This window comes from Anser anser, assembly GCF_964211835.1.
Source record: "Anser anser genome assembly, chromosome: 12".
Classification (NCBI taxonomy): domain Eukaryota; kingdom Metazoa; phylum Chordata; class Aves; order Anseriformes; family Anatidae; genus Anser; species Anser anser.
The window spans coordinates 4,068,456-4,087,376 of NC_139733.1; the positions used below are offsets into that span (position 1 = coordinate 4,068,456).

General features: G+C 42.5%; 1 protein-coding gene across 8 annotated transcripts in view; it reads left to right on the forward strand.

The window, feature by feature from the left end:
* PHF2 (PHD finger protein 2) overlaps positions 1-18,921 on the forward strand; it is a 106,152-nt gene that overhangs the window by 81,185 nt on the left and 6,046 nt on the right. For all 8 annotated transcript variants that reach the window (XM_083795905.1, XM_083795906.1, XM_083795911.1 and 5 more), the window contains 9 exons: positions 659-748; positions 2,031-2,402; positions 3,343-3,462; positions 4,674-4,792; positions 5,461-5,639; positions 5,862-5,935; positions 8,592-8,749; positions 16,021-16,298; positions 18,822-18,917. In XM_083795905.1, the coding sequence (XP_083652031.1) occupies positions 659-748; positions 2,031-2,402; positions 3,343-3,462; positions 4,674-4,792; positions 5,461-5,639; positions 5,862-5,935; positions 8,592-8,749; positions 16,021-16,298; positions 18,822-18,917 (1,486 nt within the window). The remainder of the gene's footprint in view (positions 1-658; positions 749-2,030; positions 2,403-3,342; positions 3,463-4,673; positions 4,793-5,460; positions 5,640-5,861; positions 5,936-8,591; positions 8,750-16,020; positions 16,299-18,821; positions 18,918-18,921) is intronic.

Consider the following 18,921-nt stretch of genomic DNA (forward strand, 5'->3'; position numbering starts at 1 on the left):
TGTTGCATACACAGTTTAGATCACTTAGGTGGCTGTCTCAGATTTAAACGTAGTCAGGGTCTTGGCTGCTTCCTACTGCAAAAAGACAGTCTGAATTCAGAATTGTTCCTGATTGCCTGTAGTAGGACTGTCTGATGCAGAATCCCTTTTCTTCATGTCACCCTCTTTATTTTCTCACTTGCCATGCAAATGAGAAGTAGTGAGTGAAAGGAAGTCAGACTGTGTTGGCAGTTAGGTAAATTTGAACTTTGAATATTGTAACGTGGCATGTGAATGAAAACCTCAGTCCTGCCAGGGAGCTCCCAGACCACTCTGCTGACAAGGTATGTGCCTATCGGGTCCACTGAAAACAACATTCTGAGACAACCTTTCCTTGTAGATGTAGAAAAGGAGTTTCTCACAGAATGTCATGTAAGGGGGTAAGCAAACTGATGTTACAGTTGTGAACATGCAATAATTTGTAAGTAGTTGTCCTGAAGGAACAGCAATAACACCTAGAAGGGGAAATAAAGTGTATTTTTTTTTCTGTATTACTGATGTAGTCAGTATTGATTTGAGTAGTTTGGAAAAAACATTGATGTGTCACTTAACGAGTTTTAGTATATTTTTGCAAAAAAATCATGCACAGAAACAGCAGTCTGGCTTTGTTCTGGTTTAGGCTTTAGCAGAGCATGAAGATGAACTACCAGAAAACTTCAAACCAGCACAGCTTATCAAGGACCTTGCCAAAGAAATACGATTAAGTGAGGTTTGTGCTCTTTTCGTCATGTTAACTACACTGTTCATTTTTTAATAAGCTAGACTTTAAAACAGAGGACTTGAAATAAATGAATCTTTTTATCCCTATCTTGTTTGTTAAAATAATTCATGAGAGGTTTAAGCAGTAGGGTTACTTTTCAGGACTCTTGTCTGTGGCTGACTGGCCACATGTTTTGGGCTCCTGTTTGCTGTCTCCTTGACTTCATGCTCTGCCTGCCTGCCCTACGTCCTTCCTCCTCCACGACATGCTAGCAGGACAGGCCACAGTCCTGTCTCCATCCTTATTTTTCCTTTCACATAGCTGCTTCCTACCCACGAATACAGTAGAGCTCAGAAAATGTTGTTGCCATCTCCTAATCATGCTCAATATACTGTGTCCTTTTTCTTATGTTCGTTGGTCTTACCTGTGATGTTGTCTGAGCTAGGAGCTATCTATCATTCTGGACATTGGCCTAGTAGGAGGCCTTGCTCTTGGCTGGTTTCTAGGCAGAGTTATTATATTAAGCATAATCATTATATTAAAAAACAAAACAGAAACAAAAAACACACAAAAAAAAACCAACAACCCACAGAGGTTGTATTGAGCTGTTGTCTAGTAAGTCTGGTATCATGTTCCACTCGGAGGTGTGTGACAGTGCAAGGTGATAGCAGCTAGTTCATTTGTGCTTTGAGAAGAAGGTGTTGCATTCTAACTATATCCAAAGACCTCAAAATTGAAATCTATCTTACCCTCTTTGATGCAGTATGTACTTTTTATTGATTGTCAGAATGGCAAGTTAAGCAGAAAATAACTTCTTTATAATTAGTCAGGTATTGTCAGTTTTAATTGGGCAGCTATTTCACTGCTTATTTTACCTGAGGGCATGAAATACGATTCTGCTACATTATCACATCTGAATTAAATTGAAGTGATTGTACTCAAACTGATTAGCATTTTAAACAAAAGACCATTCATGTTATACGTTTGTTTGTGTGGGCAGTCCATTGAAGAGTCCTACCTGATATAACCTGGTGAGAGTTAACTTCCTCAGCACTGGAGTTTCTCCAGGCCGACCTTGTGCTTGAGCAGCAGCTGAAGGGAAATTAGTGGTGGGCAGAACGCTACTGTGACACGTGGTGTGGTGTCCATTCCCTGAGATATGGATGCTGTTACTCCTATATTGAAGGAGGTTTCTCTGGTGTTTGTTTCCGTAAGGACGGGAGGGTGCAGGGGAATATCTAACATGATACAGGTGGATCTGAATGCCTTCCTATTTTGTGCCAAACTACAGAATGCTTCGAAAGCCAGCAAAGCAGACACGAGTGCCAACACAAATGCTGAGGAGATCTGTCCTGTGGAGAAGGAGGACGCACCATCACCCGTCCAAGTGACATCTCCACCCCCACCTGTAGAAAAGCTCCCTAAAAAAAAGACTCCCAAAACTGTGAAAACCCCCAAACAACTCAAGCCATCTAAGCCTCCTAAACCCCCCAAGCCTCCCAAACCCCCCAAACCTCCCAAAACACCAAAAGTCAAGGGAGAAGGAAAAAAGAAAGGAAAGAAGGCAAAAGAGAGTCCACCGCCAGCCATCCCGAATCTTGACTTGCTGGAGGCACACACAAAGGAGGCTTTGACAAAGATTGAGACGCCAAAGAAGGGAAAGGTGGGTCGTATTTTAACCTCCCCCCTGTTTTTGTCATAGTGGGGATAAAATCTCTCCTTAGGTCTCATGGAAAACAAAATTAAGCAACACAGTGTGAAACCCTGTCTTTACTGAAGTAAATGAGAGTTTTGCATTTGCCTTTTTTTTTTTTTTTTAACCTGGCTGCTCAATTTGATTTGACTGTTTGTTTGGTAACTCATTTGATATGAAGAAAGAAACCTACTATTTCAAGCTGAGTCTGGCAAACTACTGCCAGGTCCCTCTCCAAACTAAGGTGAGATGAAAATTAAGACTTTTTTTTTTTTTTTTTTTGCCCCTGTACTCTTACATGAATATTTCAAGTGTTATTATCACTTTTGCGTTCATTTCCATGATCAGTCCATCAGACAAGATGGACTTTTTTCTGGGGCATCTTGTTTGCATGAGATTTTGCTCAAGAATGAGTGAACGAAGATAAAGCACTAGTTTGCTTCTGGTTTTGCCCATGTAGGACAAGTTTCATTTTGATGTCTGTTAATGTAAATTTTGCTGTTGACCTCAGCAGAGGCCAAGATTTCTTTGAGGTCCTGACAGAATAATGCATTGTACACTTTATTTATTTTTTCTTAAGAAGAATCCATAAGACTTTTCTAAAATGCTTCTGAATTTCCTAGTAGTTTGTATGCAGTTTGCCAAACCTGTCCATGGAGCAATAGGCAGGGAGGTTAACATGCTTTTACAGTAATCTTGTCTGTTACTATATGAAGGAGAAATGCAGCTAATCTTCTGCAGTCTCTGAAACAGCAATATTTGATTGAATCTCACATTTGAATTCAAAAAGGGATAAATCAGAAAAGGAGTTCTCAAAAATATGCCATCTTATATTCTAGATAAAAATGTATTTGTGTAACATGCCAGTGCTCCATCCTCATTAAGAGTACAAGTTGATTTTCTTCCCCAGGCTGCAAAGAATGTTTTAAGTGTTCCCAATAAGGAAACAGCTAATAAGCAGAATGAGGTGGAGAAATTTGAAGCTCGAGAGCAAAATAAAAGCAAAACAGAAGCCAAATGGAAATATAAGGTAAGGTCTCCTGTTAAGTTTTGTTGCTGGTTCTGCCACATAGAGATAAGTCAATGGTGGAGAAATGTTTACAGGCCTACCTAAGCAGAGAGTACGAGTCACCAATTTTCAGTTCCCAATGAAAAATTTTTGAACAGAAAACAACAAAGTAAGCACAAATAAAGGAGGTGTATGACTGTTTTTCAAAAGCATGTGCTGAATTGTCCATTCTTATCCTTAATGAAGCTGGTAGGAACACTTCTAATAAATTTTTCAGTGCTGATCACTTTTGTGGTTCTTGCTCTAACCTAGTTACAGTACTTTAAGTCTGGAGTAGTTCCAGATCAATAACTCCTGATGGCATAAAAATATTGTTAATGAAATCTGAATCACGCCCCATAGACTAAAAGCTTGCCTCCCAAGAGAGCTAATGTAGGGTGAGAAAAATTCATCCATAGAATAAACTAATTTTTCTCCAGGTACCTTTTAAAACAGGGTGACACAGGCTTTCTCGCAAAAATAGCTGTCTGAATTTTGCTTACTTCGCGAACTTCTAATGACAAAGGTGCAAAAAAATTCCTTGAAACAGAAGCATGTGTCTTTTCTTGTGCAGAAAGCTACTAAGAATCCTGACCTTTTAACAGAGACATCTGAGTTCTAAATTTTGTGTTAAAAACAGTCACGGTTAGCGTGATCAGATCAATATATACCAGTTAATTACCTAGCCAGTACAGCTTAGGAAAGTATTAGGGCTATGCTTAAAATATAATTGAAGACTAAATGACTTTGATATTGAATTCGTAATTCAAGCTCTTCTGAAGGTGTGAAAGAAGCAAGTGGAGTCTGGGAATAAAATGCGGTCATGTTACAGGCACTGTGCTAGATTCTGTCCTTAGCTGCACAAGCATGATGATGAAGAGCAGTGTTTAATATTTTACTTCAGTCTGTACCAATTTTAGAGAGCTGTACTTAAATTTAACATCAGGCATATTTGTGGTGGGCCCTGCTTAAACTGGTGCTGAAGTTCTTCTTGACCAGGGACGAGTCCCTGAACTAGAACCCATCTAGTCTAAGGAAGACTATAATTCTCTATTACTTACCTCATTTGCAGGGCATATTTTTTCTATGTATAGGTCAATGGATTCTCTGACATTACCTAGGAATCTGAAATATTAGCAACTCATATAACTGATTTTATTGTTTTTTTTTGGGGGGGTCTTTTTGCATTTCAGAACAGTAAACCTGATTCACTATTAAAAATGGAAGAGGAACACAAATCAGAAAAGACGCCTTTATCAGGAAATAAGGACAATAAATTTACGTTCTCTTTCTCTAATAAGAAGTTGCTTGGGTAAGTAAAAATATTAGAATATTCATTAATTAGAAAATTAAAAAGTCTAGTGATTATTTTTTTATACAAGAAGGTGAAAATCTGTCTTTATGGTCAATGTAGAAAATACACTTATACAAAAAGTTTTTTACTATAGAACTTGATTTTACCTTGAATCCATCTTGGTTGTCCATAACAGCAAAGATCTACCTTTGAGTCTGGGATTTTGCTTGAGACTACTGCCTTCAGTATTCATGCTATGTCTTGTTTTTTGGCACTTCAGGTTCTTACTAGTTTAAATTTGTTATATTAAATGATTTTGTGCAGGTCCTATTCAGGGTATATAAAAAAAAAAGCAACAACAAAAAAACTTTTAAATGAACACTGCATGCCAAAATTCCATGCTGTGTGTCCATTATGTATATCGTGTTATACTTTGAGACAACTTAATTTGTAGTGCTTATTTCAAGCCAGGAAAGCTGCTCTGGTCTGCATTGTATTTGGGGATATAAATTGTAGGTACAGTAACGTGTTTGTAAAATGATTTAAATTGCTCTGGCACCTTTGAAAGTGTTCAGATTGACTGAGATTTCTGTATGAGGAAAGGTATTCATTGTCTTCCTCTCTGTCTATTCTCAAAATGTTTCCTGGTCAGTATATTGTTACTGATTTGTAATTTTTTTTTGCAGTTCAAAGGGAGTCAAAACCCAACTGAATACTAGTGTGTTTGGGTCACTGCAGAATTTTAAAGAAGATAAAGCAAAACCTGTACGAGATGAATATGAGTATGTGTCAGATGATGGTGAGCTAAAAATTGATGAGTTTCCAATCAGAAGGAAGAAAAACACTACAAAAAGAGAACTGCCCTGTAAGAATATTTTAAGAATATTTTCTTTTTTTGTCTGTGTGACAGAGTCTTATGTGTTCGCTGTCCAAAACTAGTCTTTATGTTATGTGCTTTACAGTAAAGAAAACCATACCTTAACTGTTAGTCAAACATAACTGTGTTTGAATTGCTTTCAAAGTAAAGGCTTACGAGTGCTACTGTTTAGAAAAGGACCATGACTTACTTTTCCTCTTTTTTATTCAGTTTTATCAGATAAAAAAGACACTCTGCAGCATACTCCTGTTAAAAAGCCAAAGGTGGAGTCGGTGTCATATAAGGTATGGTAATTATTGTAACTATCACACGTGAACACCCATTGTATATCTCTTAAAGTATGTGGGGCTTATCCAAAATTGCCTGGAAAGTTGTCTCAGATCTGCTAGGCAGTGCTTAATGGCAGCTATGCAATATGCCTTGCTATAATCATCAGTGACTTTCGTTCACAAGATAATAGTGTCTTTTTTCTGCCCATGTGAGGTAACAGCACTGTAAATGATGGTAGTGAAGACTTCTTTCAATTGTCACATCCTCAGCCTGCCCAGAACAGATAGCATTCAGACATTGTAAAGACTAAGCAGAATTTGGCTTGCACTGCTTGTATGTGATTAGGCCTGTTGGGAAACATTTGTAGGGACCATGACAGTTGAACAGTATCACAAGAGAAGAAGCAAGCCATAAGAAGGAATGGGAAGGGTCAGAAGGAGCTTTATGTTGTGCGTGGCTTGATGTTACATTGTTGATGGGCACAAGTGTCTGTCCCGGGCTGTGTTTTGACCTGTGTCCCCCCCTTTGAACACTGATCATTAAAGATTTCCATGTTCATGTTTGACAATGAAACTCAGAGTAATGCTAATAGAACTGAAGGCATGTCATTTGGTGTTTCACATTACTGGAAGTCCTATTATGTACCAATTAAAGGTTTTATTTACTGTCACTTAGCAGAGTCTCCATCTGTCTATTATGGGCTTACATCTGGAATGCCCTGGGCTCAGACGGATATTTTAGCATGTCCCTAACTTGAGGCAGTGTCAGTGTGCCCGTTGATAGCTTTGCATCAAGAAGCTTAACAGTACAGGCATAAGTTTGCTCTTATTTGAGTTAGCGTTGTAGCTCAATGCTGGAAATTAAATGACATGCTGAAATGTTTTGTCTAACTGTGGTTGATATAAATCCACATTCTAATACCTGAATCAATCATAGAAAGAAAAACAGCTTGTTAACACAGAACTGTAGGTGACTGAAATATTTAGCCCTAAGAGCTAAACAGTTTTCTTCATCCTGGTTTGCCTCAGGGATGTTCAAGAATAAATGCATATCTCCTTCCCTCAGCCTGGAGTTGAAGTCTGGAGCGTAGTGCAGAGGGAGCAGGGCAAAACATGCTGATATCTCATTGCATGGAAGTTTAAGAAAGAAGACTAGTTCCTGAACTAGTTCCTTAAGTTCAACAAGGCCAAGTGCCGGGTCCTGCACCTGGGCTGCAACAACCCCAAGCAGAGCTACAGGCTGGGAGATGAGTGGCTGGAAAGCTGCCTGGCCGAGAAGGACCTGGGAGTATTGGTGGATAGTCGGCTGAATATGAGCCAGCAGTGTGCTCAGGTGGCCAAGAAGGCCAACGGCATCCTGGCCTGTATAAGAAGCAGCGTGGCCAGCAGGTCGAGGGAAGTGATTGTGCCCCTGTACTCGGCTCTGGTGAGGCCGCACCTCGAGTACTGTGTTCAGTTTTGGGCCCCTCGCTACAGGAAGGACATGGACGTGCTCGAGCGAGTCCAGAGAAGGGCGACCAAGCTGGTGAGGGGTCTGGAGAACAAGTCTTACGAGGAGCGGCTGAGGGAGCTGGGCTTGTTCAGCCTGGAGAAGAGGAGGCTCAGGGGCGACCTCATCGCTCTCTACAGTTACCTGAAAGGAGGCTGTAGAGAGGTGGGGGTTGGTCTATTCTCCCACGTGCCTAGTGACAGGACGAGGGGGAATGGGCTAAAGTTGCGACAGGGGAGTTTTAGGTTGGATGTTAGGAAGTACTTCTTTACCGAAAGGGTTATTAAGCATTGGAACGGGCTGCCCAGGGAGGTGGTGGAGTCACCATCCCTGGAGGTCTTTAAAAGACGTTTAGATGTAGAGCTTAGGGATATGGTTTAGTGGAGTACTTAGTGTTAGGTCGGAGGTTGGACTCGATGATCTTGAGGTCTCTTCCAACCTAGAGAAATCTGTGAATCTGTGAATCTGAAGAAAGAAGTAGTGGCAGCCTAAGCAACAATGGCTAGAACTTTGGAGGCCTGAAAGCCGGCAGGAATGGAGAAAAAAAGTTGTTTTATTATAGTCTACAGTGCATAGAGGTATCAGCCCTAGAAAGTCAGTTAGTTGCAGGTAGCTTCCTTCAGCGTCCTCAGATGGTACTCATGTGTCTGTCCCATTCCTTTGTTCCATATTCCTGTTCTTTTGTAGCGGGGATGGTGGAAATGGGTCTGTCCCTGCGTCTGAGCTGGCCAAGCTAAGCATCTTGCAAGATACAGACCTAAGCCATGATGTCTGGGCTGATAGATACAGCCACACGCTCACTTCTGCTGCTGCATGGGTCTCAAAACCAGGAGCAGTGGCTGGGAAGGGAACACAGCACCTGGAAATACCACTGTTACTGTGGTGTGATCCCATGCGTAGGATCTGCTCTCAAAGCTGGCTCCCTAGGGTTGGAAGGGAACAGGAAAACCCACCATGCCTACAGGCTGGAAAGAGACTGATTTTTATTGTGTACCAGATTTTTATTTTTATTTTTATTTTTATTTTTATTTTTATTTTTATTTTTATTTTGTTGTTAACAAGAGCAAATTATAATGGCCAGCCCTGTGTCTTTGGAAGAGCAGCAGGCTGCAGAAATTCTTGTGTTCTTTTTAACTAACTTAGTAAGTTTCCATTTTGTGAGCTGCCTTCTTGTTTTTGCAGAGTGATGACTCGTCGGATGAAGATTTGCTTCACATTGACACAGAGGCAAAGCCAGGGCGTAATTCCAAAGTAAAGAAAGAGAGCGGAAGTTCAGCAGGAATTCTTGACCTTTTGCAGGCAAGCAAGGAAGTTGGGGGTTTAGAGTATAACACCAACAGGTATGCACAAAGGGATTTTTTTTTTTGCTCTTACCTGTAGACAAGAATTGCTCTTTTGTGGTTATGTGTGTAAGAATGAGAGAGAGAATGAACTTTGCAGCTCAGTCACTGCTTTTTCTCCAGTAAGCAAATTCTTCCTTTATCCTGTGATCTGGAGGGAGAGGTGGAAAAGTGTGTGGGAAAGATTTTAGTGGTATAATTTAAACAAATAGAGGCATTTCACATCTGTAAATGCTGAACATCCATTTTAGCAATAATACTATAATAGATGAATCATTCAAAAGGAGCTTTCTGCTCAGTGAATGCAGCTTGAGTTCACTGCCTCCACTCTTTATGTGCCAAGTCTGATCGTAAACTACAGATAGAAGAATTAGGGTATGCGTGCCATTTCAAAAGAAGCAGAATAGGACTCTTCACATATGGAAATGTCTTGCTTAATTCAAACCTTGGGAACAGAGCCCTGGAAAGGAGTTTTAGGAACATCAGAGTTTACAACTAACATGCACAGAATGGCCCAGCATACGTGAACTGCTGCATCCTATGTCCTGTGCTCCCTAGCAATCTGCTGGTTATGTAGATCTTTGCCGCTTATATGTGCAAAGCAGCAAAACCAACAGCAGAGCTAGGTATCATATTCAGTAGTTGCTGGGATACCCCAACAGCATCTTTTGCTTCCCTGCTTTTTTTTAGGTCTGCCTTGCTTATGCAAAGCCATAGAACCTGTGCAGAAAGTAGTAGTGGTGGTAGTGGGTCTGAGAGTTGATAAAACACTAGGTAAAGGGAGCCTGGTGCTGTCCTTCTCACCCAGGCTGTGCCCTTGCTGGGTGTTGGGTGTGCGTGACCCAGGTAAAGTGCAGCTTGCAAATTTGAAAGGGCCTGTTAAAGTGGAATCAGAGAGGAAGATATTATCTAAACCTGGGAAAGATTGGAAGTTAAAAGCCATAACTGTGAATTCCAAAAGATATGTTTCATGATCGAAGGGGAACATATGGAATAAATTATCAAAGGAAACCGTGGAAAGTGAATTTTATCAGTGATTTAAAAAAAAAATAATTTAATGTTGGGAGAGAAGATGGAATTTTTTTAAAGGCTGCAGTCTGGTGACAGAGCTACAGAGAAATGAGGGAACGTTGTTGAAGCAGATGTTTCGACCTTTCTCAATTTATTAGGTAATTGTCTCTTTCCCAACACAGATAATTGCAGGAGATTAAAGCATAGTATACAGACTGCCTTCATTCAGGAGACCTTCATCTCTGCATTGAACAGGGGTGTGTATGCGAGGTCTCCTGTAAGAGTTTTCTGCTCGTTCCTTTTGTTTTCCCATGGTACTCATTCCAGTGGTGTGTCACACAGCAGAACTGCAGGTGAAAAAAGCCAATGATTTTAAAAACAAATAACATAGTAACTGTCCTCAGGAGGAGGCTTATCTTGACAAGACTGTTATTTCTAGGGAAGAGATCTGATTTCAGTTTAGTGCCATTTTTCTTCCATTACTGCCTTCCTTCTAGCAAGGAGTGGTTGTTCAAAACCAGTGATTGCAGAGGGTATGGGGAGAGGTACCAAAGTGTCTGCAGCTCCCAGGTAATACAATATTTTTTTGTTGTCTGAGTACAAATGGGTCGGTGCTTCTAGATTTTCCTGATCTCTTGAGATTTGGCCCCGTCTGCTCTTCAAGAAACACTGAAATAATCACATTGGCACTTGTTATCTGTTTGGCTGTTCCTCTGAATTCCTTTTTCATTCTGTGTTATGGTGCATAATGGAACTAGAGTTTATATCAAATTTACACTTATGTTTTGGCAGGTAATTATACATTTGGCAGGTAGTTAGGTGTATCTAACTGTGGGAATTAGGTTGCCTGTGTAATATGACTCCCATACATGAATATCCATATAAAAGAAGAAAATGTCAGCCATTTTAAGAATTAAAGAAATCTGTCTTGGCCATGTTTACAGTACTAATTATTGCACGTACAGTGTGGTTCATTGCCTGCTTGTGATGTGCAGATATGCAGAGGTAAGCTGAAAATACAGGTTAAAGGAATGATCCTCAAAGATTCTCTCTCTTTCTTTGGTTGTGTCTTTTGCTGTCTGTAATGGGTTAAAACTGCCATTCAGTAACAGAGTAGGACTCAGGCCTTTCATTTTTCCTCCCTTCAACCTCGGCTCTGTATCCAGTGTATTTGTAGACTTTGTGGTTTCTGAAATGAAAGTCGCGAAGGCAGTCACATAACTAAACTTCGCATGAATTACTACACTGTGTGTGGTAGTTTAGTGGGAATGTGTCATATCAATTTTGGTTCTTGTATAAACAATTAGATTTTGGCAGCGTGTGTTGAAGCTTGATTGAAAAAAGCTCCTGATAAATGAAATTACTGTGTTTCGTTTCATAATTATGCTAGGCTTTTTAAATGGCCATAACGTGCTTCTTTAAAAAAGAAGAAACCTGATATGCAAACAAACTATGTCACAACATAATGCCGATGTGGTCCTGCCTGACTCTCAGAAATAATTTCCATGTTTCTTTAGTTTGTTTTCCTACTTGTAAGGCAGGTAAAGGGTAGTACGTATATGTATGTGTTTATATATATACTTATATATATAGGTCCCTTCCAACCCCTACAATCCTGTGATTCTGTGATATATAATGTACGTAGTAGTGCAGTAAAGTCTGTGTGGGATGTCCTCTGCTCGCATGGTGATCTGTGCAGATGAGGGTGAGCTCTGCAAGGGGAAGCACAGAGTCCTGTCAGACCAGCACCAGGGCTGCTGAACTGCAGTAGTAACTTAGGAAGCAGGTTAGGGCTTTTTTGTGTGTTAACGACCTCACATGTATTGTGTGCAACTTTATTCTGTAAAATGTTAGATTGTCATTTGCAACTGACCAAAACAAATGTCCTGATGGCTTTACCTAGATTGCTCTCCCACACTTGTGCCAATGGTAGCAAGATGGGGAGAGACGAGAAGAGAGGTCCTGCAGAAAGGTTGCCGTAAATGTGGGAACAATCTGAAAAGAGCGAAATGGAATATAGGAAAAAAAAAAAGTTGAGCAGACTAGTAGTCATGTGATCTTGAACTCAGTGAATCCCAAGTCTGATAAAATATGGATGAAAATACTGATTTTGTGCTTGAAGTTATTTAAGTCCTGTAGTTCTATACATTTGTCACTTCTCCAAAATACTGACAAGTCATTAATGTCTCTGCTTCACTTCTTTGTAGTTCATTTCCATCTTGCCTTGGGGAAGATGAGGGAAATGCAGAAATGACAGGAAAACTATCACATAGGGAAAATGGTGATTCATTACCTCCCCCTCTCATGCATCAGTTCTTACCTGCAGTATTCCAGAACAATGCCAATTGGAAGGGACCTTGTGAAGTCATTTCATGCAGCTGCCGGCTCAGAGCATGGCCAGCTGCATAGTGTGACCTGGTTGTTCAGAGCATTGCCTCGGTGAGTTTTGGATATATTCAGGGATGGAGATTCTGCAGCCTCTCTGTGTGAGCTGCTCAGCTACCCTCAGCATGGCCCTTTTCTTCCTGTGGCTGGCTGGGATTTCCCCTCCGCTGCCTTTCATCCTTTGCTGTGCACCTCCGAGTAGGATCTGGCTTCCTCTGCTCTGTAACCCCATGAGGCAGTTTGTATGTCAAGTTAGTTATTTCCACTTAGAAAATGTTCGGTGGTTCCTGTGACTTTCCTTTGCTCTTAGCTATTTTCCCCCAGTCATGAGGCTGGGTGGAGTTATTCAGAGGTGAGACAAAACATTAGTGAGGTTACTGTCTCTTCCCCCCTTGCCCTTCAGTACCTCCAGCTGCTGTGCAGGCAGCGTGGAGAACAGGGAAGAGGCCAGCCTTCAGTGAGTTGTATTCCAACAAAATGAATACATTCAATTTCTAAATATGAGGATAGAGGTAACAGGTTCGGTAATTACCTATGAAAGGAAGATGGTCTCTCAAGAGATGATGAACCCTCAGAGAGAGATGGCAGTAGGGGAGGGGCCAGCCCCAATGAGGGAGGCAAAGCCTTAGTCTGTCAGTGCTGAACTGTGTGTATTTCTGTCAGCGATCACAGCTGTTTGCCTGTTGCCACCTGCTCTGGAGTGCAGTGCCAGGGAAAGGATGCTCTTGTCAAGTCTAGGAGGGGAATGCAGGCAGAACGAAAGCCCTAAAGCATAGCCTGAAGGGGATGCTCTGTGCACTCCTCCCTGACGAAGACACTGCTAGCAACAGCAAGCTGTTCTGGGGCTCTGAGGCCCCTAGGCTTAAACCCATCCTAGCAAATAGCTGCAGGTAGCACTGTGGAGGGCACCACGCCATCTGTGGTGCGCAGACCAACGTGTCCTTCCTTGGCTTCCCTCGGTGGTGAGCTCCCCTTCCCTGCTCCTCATCACACCATCAGACTGGATGCACTGCAGGCTGATCGGTCCTGGAGGAGATTTTATTTGGGCTGAGTTTTAGCAACATATTTTCCCTTCTGTTACAGTGCTTCTCTCTGTTAATACTGTGCAAACGTGCTGCCAATTCCACCCGCTGCAAGCAGCAGCAGCTCCCCGTGAGCTCTGGGTGGGAGCCGGGCCTGGCAGGCCTCGGGGTCGGCCTCCACAGCCTGGTCCTGGGGCTGGCTGAAGCAGCCACTTCATGGCCATGCCCTGTTGGCCATCTGAGCATTTCTGTTGCCTGTGGCACGTGTCACGGCTGCACCAAGGTTTACTTCGTTGTCCTGGGGGTTACAGGCAGGGCCGGCAGTTTCTAGTGTGGACCTCTTTTGGTTCCTGCACTGTATGCGTCTGAAAACACCAGATGCTTGCTAGGCAGCAAATGGTTATTGCAGTAATCTATTTCCTCACTCGGGCAACCCTGAGAACACTAACACTCCAGTTCTTTGTAGAGTTTCTTTACAACAGAATCCCCAAAAGGGAGCCCACTGCAAAAGGCACGAACTGCTAGTCAATTAAAGTGTCTGTTTCTCTATTCATCCACTAATTTTTTTTTAGCTTGTGGAAAGGAAAGCAAGGCTGCTGGGATTTGCTAAGCCATGGCAGGGTCTGTGCTGTCGCCAAGTGCCACCTCACTGTGTGCTCGAAGGGCTCTTGCAAGCCAGCTGCTTGGAAGGGAGCACATGGGCAGAAGGATGCTGGTTACTCTGCTTCTGCTCCCACTTTTACTGTTTTCAAGTTAAAGTTGGAACTCACAGTCAGTTTACTTTCATATATATATATTTATATATATAAGATCATTGCTGAAACTACAGAAAGGGGATAAGTCCTTCCAGAGTTTAAAAATTGCTTCCTGATTCTTCCTGTGTTTTTTTTTTGTTTGTTTTGTTTTGTTTTTTTTTTTTTGGCTTAGAAAGCTGAAATACCTCTAATAGAAGCACAGGCAAGCACTAATGAGAAACACTTTGCTCCGTGTGCAGCTCTGTCTCTTTAAGACATTTTACCCACACGTTCAGGTTGTGGTTTGACTCTCAGAACCACTGGTTTTGATCATATTCCACAATTTATTTGTTGAAGCTTGTGTTGCTTAAGGCAGTTCCTCTCTGATTTACCCATTTAGTGGTCAGTTTTTGATGGTCTGTTTGCACTGTTTTGAGAGTCCAGTGTTTGCAAAAACTGTTGGGGGGAAAAATGGAAAGAAAATATGTTAATTTCTTATAGATGGTGTGAAATATGCCTTTGTCAGGGGGAAGGCTAAGACATCTGGCATGATAATGAAGGGATTAAAATGTCTCTTCACTAAATAAATGTTTCGATATTCTTTTATTCCTTGAGTTGCAAGCTGCTGACACCAGTCCTAACTCATTTTCAGGATTATTTATAAATGCAATTAGTGCCCAGAAACTCCCTTTATGTCTAGCATGTTACTCTATCTAGAGTCTTGTAATGGTTTTAAGTGGATTAAATTAAGATCAAATGAGAGAAAGTGATGTGGTACTGCTAATTTACTTGGGAAATGCTGTACGTTAGTGGCTTCTATTGCATAACTGTTCAAACATCTTTTTTTTTTTTTTTTGGCATTTCACTGTTTGCCAGAAGTTCTGGAAATACTTGATGATGCGTTCTGCATTTTTGCAGAATTAATGTCTGATGTTTCCTGATAAGATTAGTGTTCTTCTACATTCTTCTGTATTGTGAAGAACATGCTTTGCCACCTTGCTAAGTGTACGTGCCAGTCAGAATTTACACATCATTTAACCTCAGCCTACTCTGTAGGAATGTGTTGTTCTCTATAGTAGATGCACAGTGCTTATTGGCAGTTAGCAATAAAATGCCAAAAAGCAAGTTCAATGTGAGCAAGGTTTCCACCCACCCTGTAGCCCACTCATCCAGTCCCACCTCTGTCCAGCACCTCCCATCATCAGTCCATCCCACGTACACACCAGAAAACCTCCCAGGGCACTGTAGAAACCTCATGATCTGCTTGTGCTCCATCATGTTGCTCTTCTGACAGTCCTGGGGCAGTGAACGTCCCCATTGAGAGCTGTGGCTTGTGATCCTGAGCTTCATTCCCGTTGTTTGGATCCTTTCTCCACTTGCTTGGCAGTACATAGCAGAAGCCCACCACGACAGCACTGTTGCCTGTTGGTTGTTTCACTGCAGAGGGCACAGCCCGCGTTCCCCGTGCCCACCCACAGCAGCACCCTGGTGCGAGCTGTCCCACCTTCTTCGTGCAGTCACGGTGATGTGGTAGCTCGGTCACCACAGCCAGCCTTCTCCATTCTCCTGAGCTCTGTCACTTCTCGAGGGGAGCCTGAGAGCCTGCCCACTGTCGTGGTCCATGTGCGGTTCCCCCTCACCACTGCTCCCTGCCCTCTTCAGGCTTCGCTTTCATACACAGTCATGTGAAGGAGGGGATGGAGGAATCTGAAATGAATTTGCAGGGGTATTGGCCAACAGCAGGGGTCTCATCGTTCAGGTCAGTGAAAGCAACGTGGTTTTCACCCGCTGCAGCTCCATTGCAGGAAATGGGAATTTGGGATGTGTGTGTAAGGGGCTGGGGTGACACCCTCAGGGTTGGGTAGTACAAATGCTGCATTGCTGGGAATACTGTTATGGAGGTTACTGTTACAGTAACCCCAAATCTAATGCACTGTGATGTTGCTGTTAACATAAAAATAACTGTTGTCACTTGTGGCATGCCCAGCTGCTCAAAGCACAGTAATCAGGAAATTTCTTCTAGCAACACTGCGAGGTGAAAGGAGTCAACTGTTTGAGAGGGGTTTGTGTTTTCATAGAATCGCTAATAGCTCTTGTATTTCTCAATGTTTTCCTGCAGTCAGCCACCTGCCTCACCCAGCACGCAAGAAGCAATCCAGGGCATGCTATCGATGGCAAACCTCCAGTCATCAGACTCCTGCCTCCAGGCATCCTGGGGTACCAATCAGGCGAAGAATAACTCCATCTCCACACAGAACTCTAAAAAAACAGGTGGTGGTAGTAACAAAAATGCTGGCAAGCGGTTACTAAAGAAAAGCACAAAAAACAGTATTGACATTGAAGATTATGATGAAGATCAGGACCATTTAGATGCCTGTTTTAAAGATTCAGATTACGGTACGTACACACGAAGCAGTCTGAGTTGTGTGTGTGCCTGGGTATGTGTGTGCATATTTACAAATACTCCCCGTGTTTCTCATGGGACGCTTTTTCAATTTCATGTGGTCTGTTACACTGAAATATCAAAATTTTAGTAAGGAAGAGTGTAAATAACAAGAGGTCTGCACTGTAAAATTAAGCAAACACTCCATAATAGGTAGACTGACTACAGAACCTGTGGTGATATAACTACCCAGTTAGACTGTATTTGAGACATGGTGTTACCAGTAGATCTTAAAAAGCATGGAAACAAACTGACAATGTGGCAGTCAGCCAAGAACCATGGGGAGCTGTCCCAAAAATGTGTGTCAGGTACTAGTACTTATGACAGGAATGTCCTTCTCTGCACAATAACACTAAAGTATCTAGGTAAGCTGAGTGAGAAGCTGAATTTGTACTTGGAAAAGGGTTCCTATGGTATTTTGAGTGTTGGCATAGAAAGTAAGCATCTGAAGCAAAAATGAGCACATAGCCAGTTTGCACCAGTTATATCAGTTCTACCATAATAATTTGCAGGAGCAATTTTGAATATAAGAAGTGAGGAAAGGAAGAAAGTAATAATGTGAGGATTGATAGGAACTGGAAAACCTGAAGCCCTGAATGGGGCAAGAAGTAAGTAGAGGTTTGTGGCAAGTACGGCCATCAGAAATCATGTTATGACCGGAAAAACAGCATGTGTTTTCACCCTCTGAGATACCAAGGCAAAATGGAGGTCTTGCGACATGTTGCAGAAGGCAGCCCAGCCATTTAGAGTGCTCTGTGATGCAGTGGTGGTGCTGCTGGGTGCTTTGGGAAAGGGCAGCTCCATGAAGCGGATGCCACGCATGGGCAGGGCTCTGCTCTGCTGAGGGGTAGATTTGCTCATTACACATCTGTGCTGTGACTGAATGGAGAGCCTTTGTTGTGAGCAGGCTTGGTTTTCAAAGGCTCTGCTGTTCCACATCTAATCAGCAGACTTACGGTGTCAATGGCCAAATGCCACAGTATGGGTAAAATCACTAGTGAAGTAACAAATGGCAACGGGCAAGAAAATCAAATGCCTGTTAAAAAATATACACACACAAACAAACAAAACTTCACAGTAAGGGCTGGGACAAAGTTTAGATTAGTTGATGTTTTATCCCTGAGGCCTTTGAAGGGTCCTCCGGTAGAATGGTTCGCATTTATCTCTTGGCCACTAGTAAATCAAGGAATACAGTTTCCAAGGTCTGCACAAATGGCATGTCGTCTCATTTCTCTCTGCCTAACTGTGCTGGAGTCACAAGTGCCAGGAAGGTGAGGTGCCAAATGAAGCGGTTGGCTTCCCTGGCACTGGGAATTCTGCTTGCACTAGGCAGGCTCACAGTAAAGGCTGCTCCCTGCTCCCGGGGGAAGAACGGGGGATGTGGCAGTAAAGGAAACTGCCTTGGTCTGCTCTGTGCGTGAAGGGAACCATAAGTCACTGCGGTGTGAGTTGCAGTTGCGGGTATTGCTGTCCAGCGAGGATGCTGTTCAGACAGCCATGAATGTGAAAAAGCCCTACAGACATCAGAAACCAAGTGTGGGAGCCAAGATGTGTTGTGATCTCTCTTGCATGTCTCCTTGCTGTGACAGCTGTCCATGCCTGGTAATATCAATGGGCCATACCCATGCTGAGTCATAAGAAGGACCACTGCTACTGCGATAGAGATACATGGCAGATCACACGTATCTTAGCCAAGTTGTTGTGGATAGGAGTTTGTGGGAGGTCTGTAGGATCTTTAGGAGTGTATCAAGTGACCAGCGTACTTAATCTGCAAGCTGTGTTAGCGCTGGGCCTGATATCATACTGTGCATGTGAGAGAGCCTCCTCTGAAAACATGGAGCAAGGCTTGCTTGTATCTGGCAAAACCTAAACCTATGGGAACAGGAAAAAACCTGAGACATGGCACCAAGTCCTTCCATGCAGTCCAAAGACCAGTCCCTTAACAAAGAGGTGGCTGTCTCCGTGTGAATCATAGTGTGGCTCGCTTTTTCCGAAGCTTTTGAAGAAAGGTAGAAGCTCCTCTCATGGCAGGAGTACCTACACACCTACACATGTTTCTTTGACACATGAAGATTCACATCTTGTCTCACAAGGGGTTATGAGAATTGCACTGGTATGTCTTCAATATTAGTCTAGCTTGGGATAAAGAATCTTGTCTGTGTTTCTTACAGCTGTGCTGCCACTACACAGACAAGATTAAGACTGATTTTTGCCGTTTGAGAAGTTTATCTGTGTATCCTAAAAGTAGCTGGTCGCAGCTTAATGACAGCAGCTTCTAAAATGCAGTTTGTGGATGAGAGCAGGAGAAAGTCTCCTGACTGTTGCAGCTGTGTCACCACTCAGCGTTACCTCAGGGGGACATTGCTCTTCTGAGCTGTGATACCTGTGGGCACCATACCTGTACAGAGCAAGTGGATCTGTGTGCAGCACAGAGCTATCACCCACACTGAAAGTATTCTCTTTGTTTCCCACTGTAGTTTACCCTTCTCTTGAATCGGATGAAGATAATCCAGTATTCAAATCTCGATCAAAGAAAAGGAAAAGCTCAGATGATGCCCCTTATAGCCCAACAGGTAA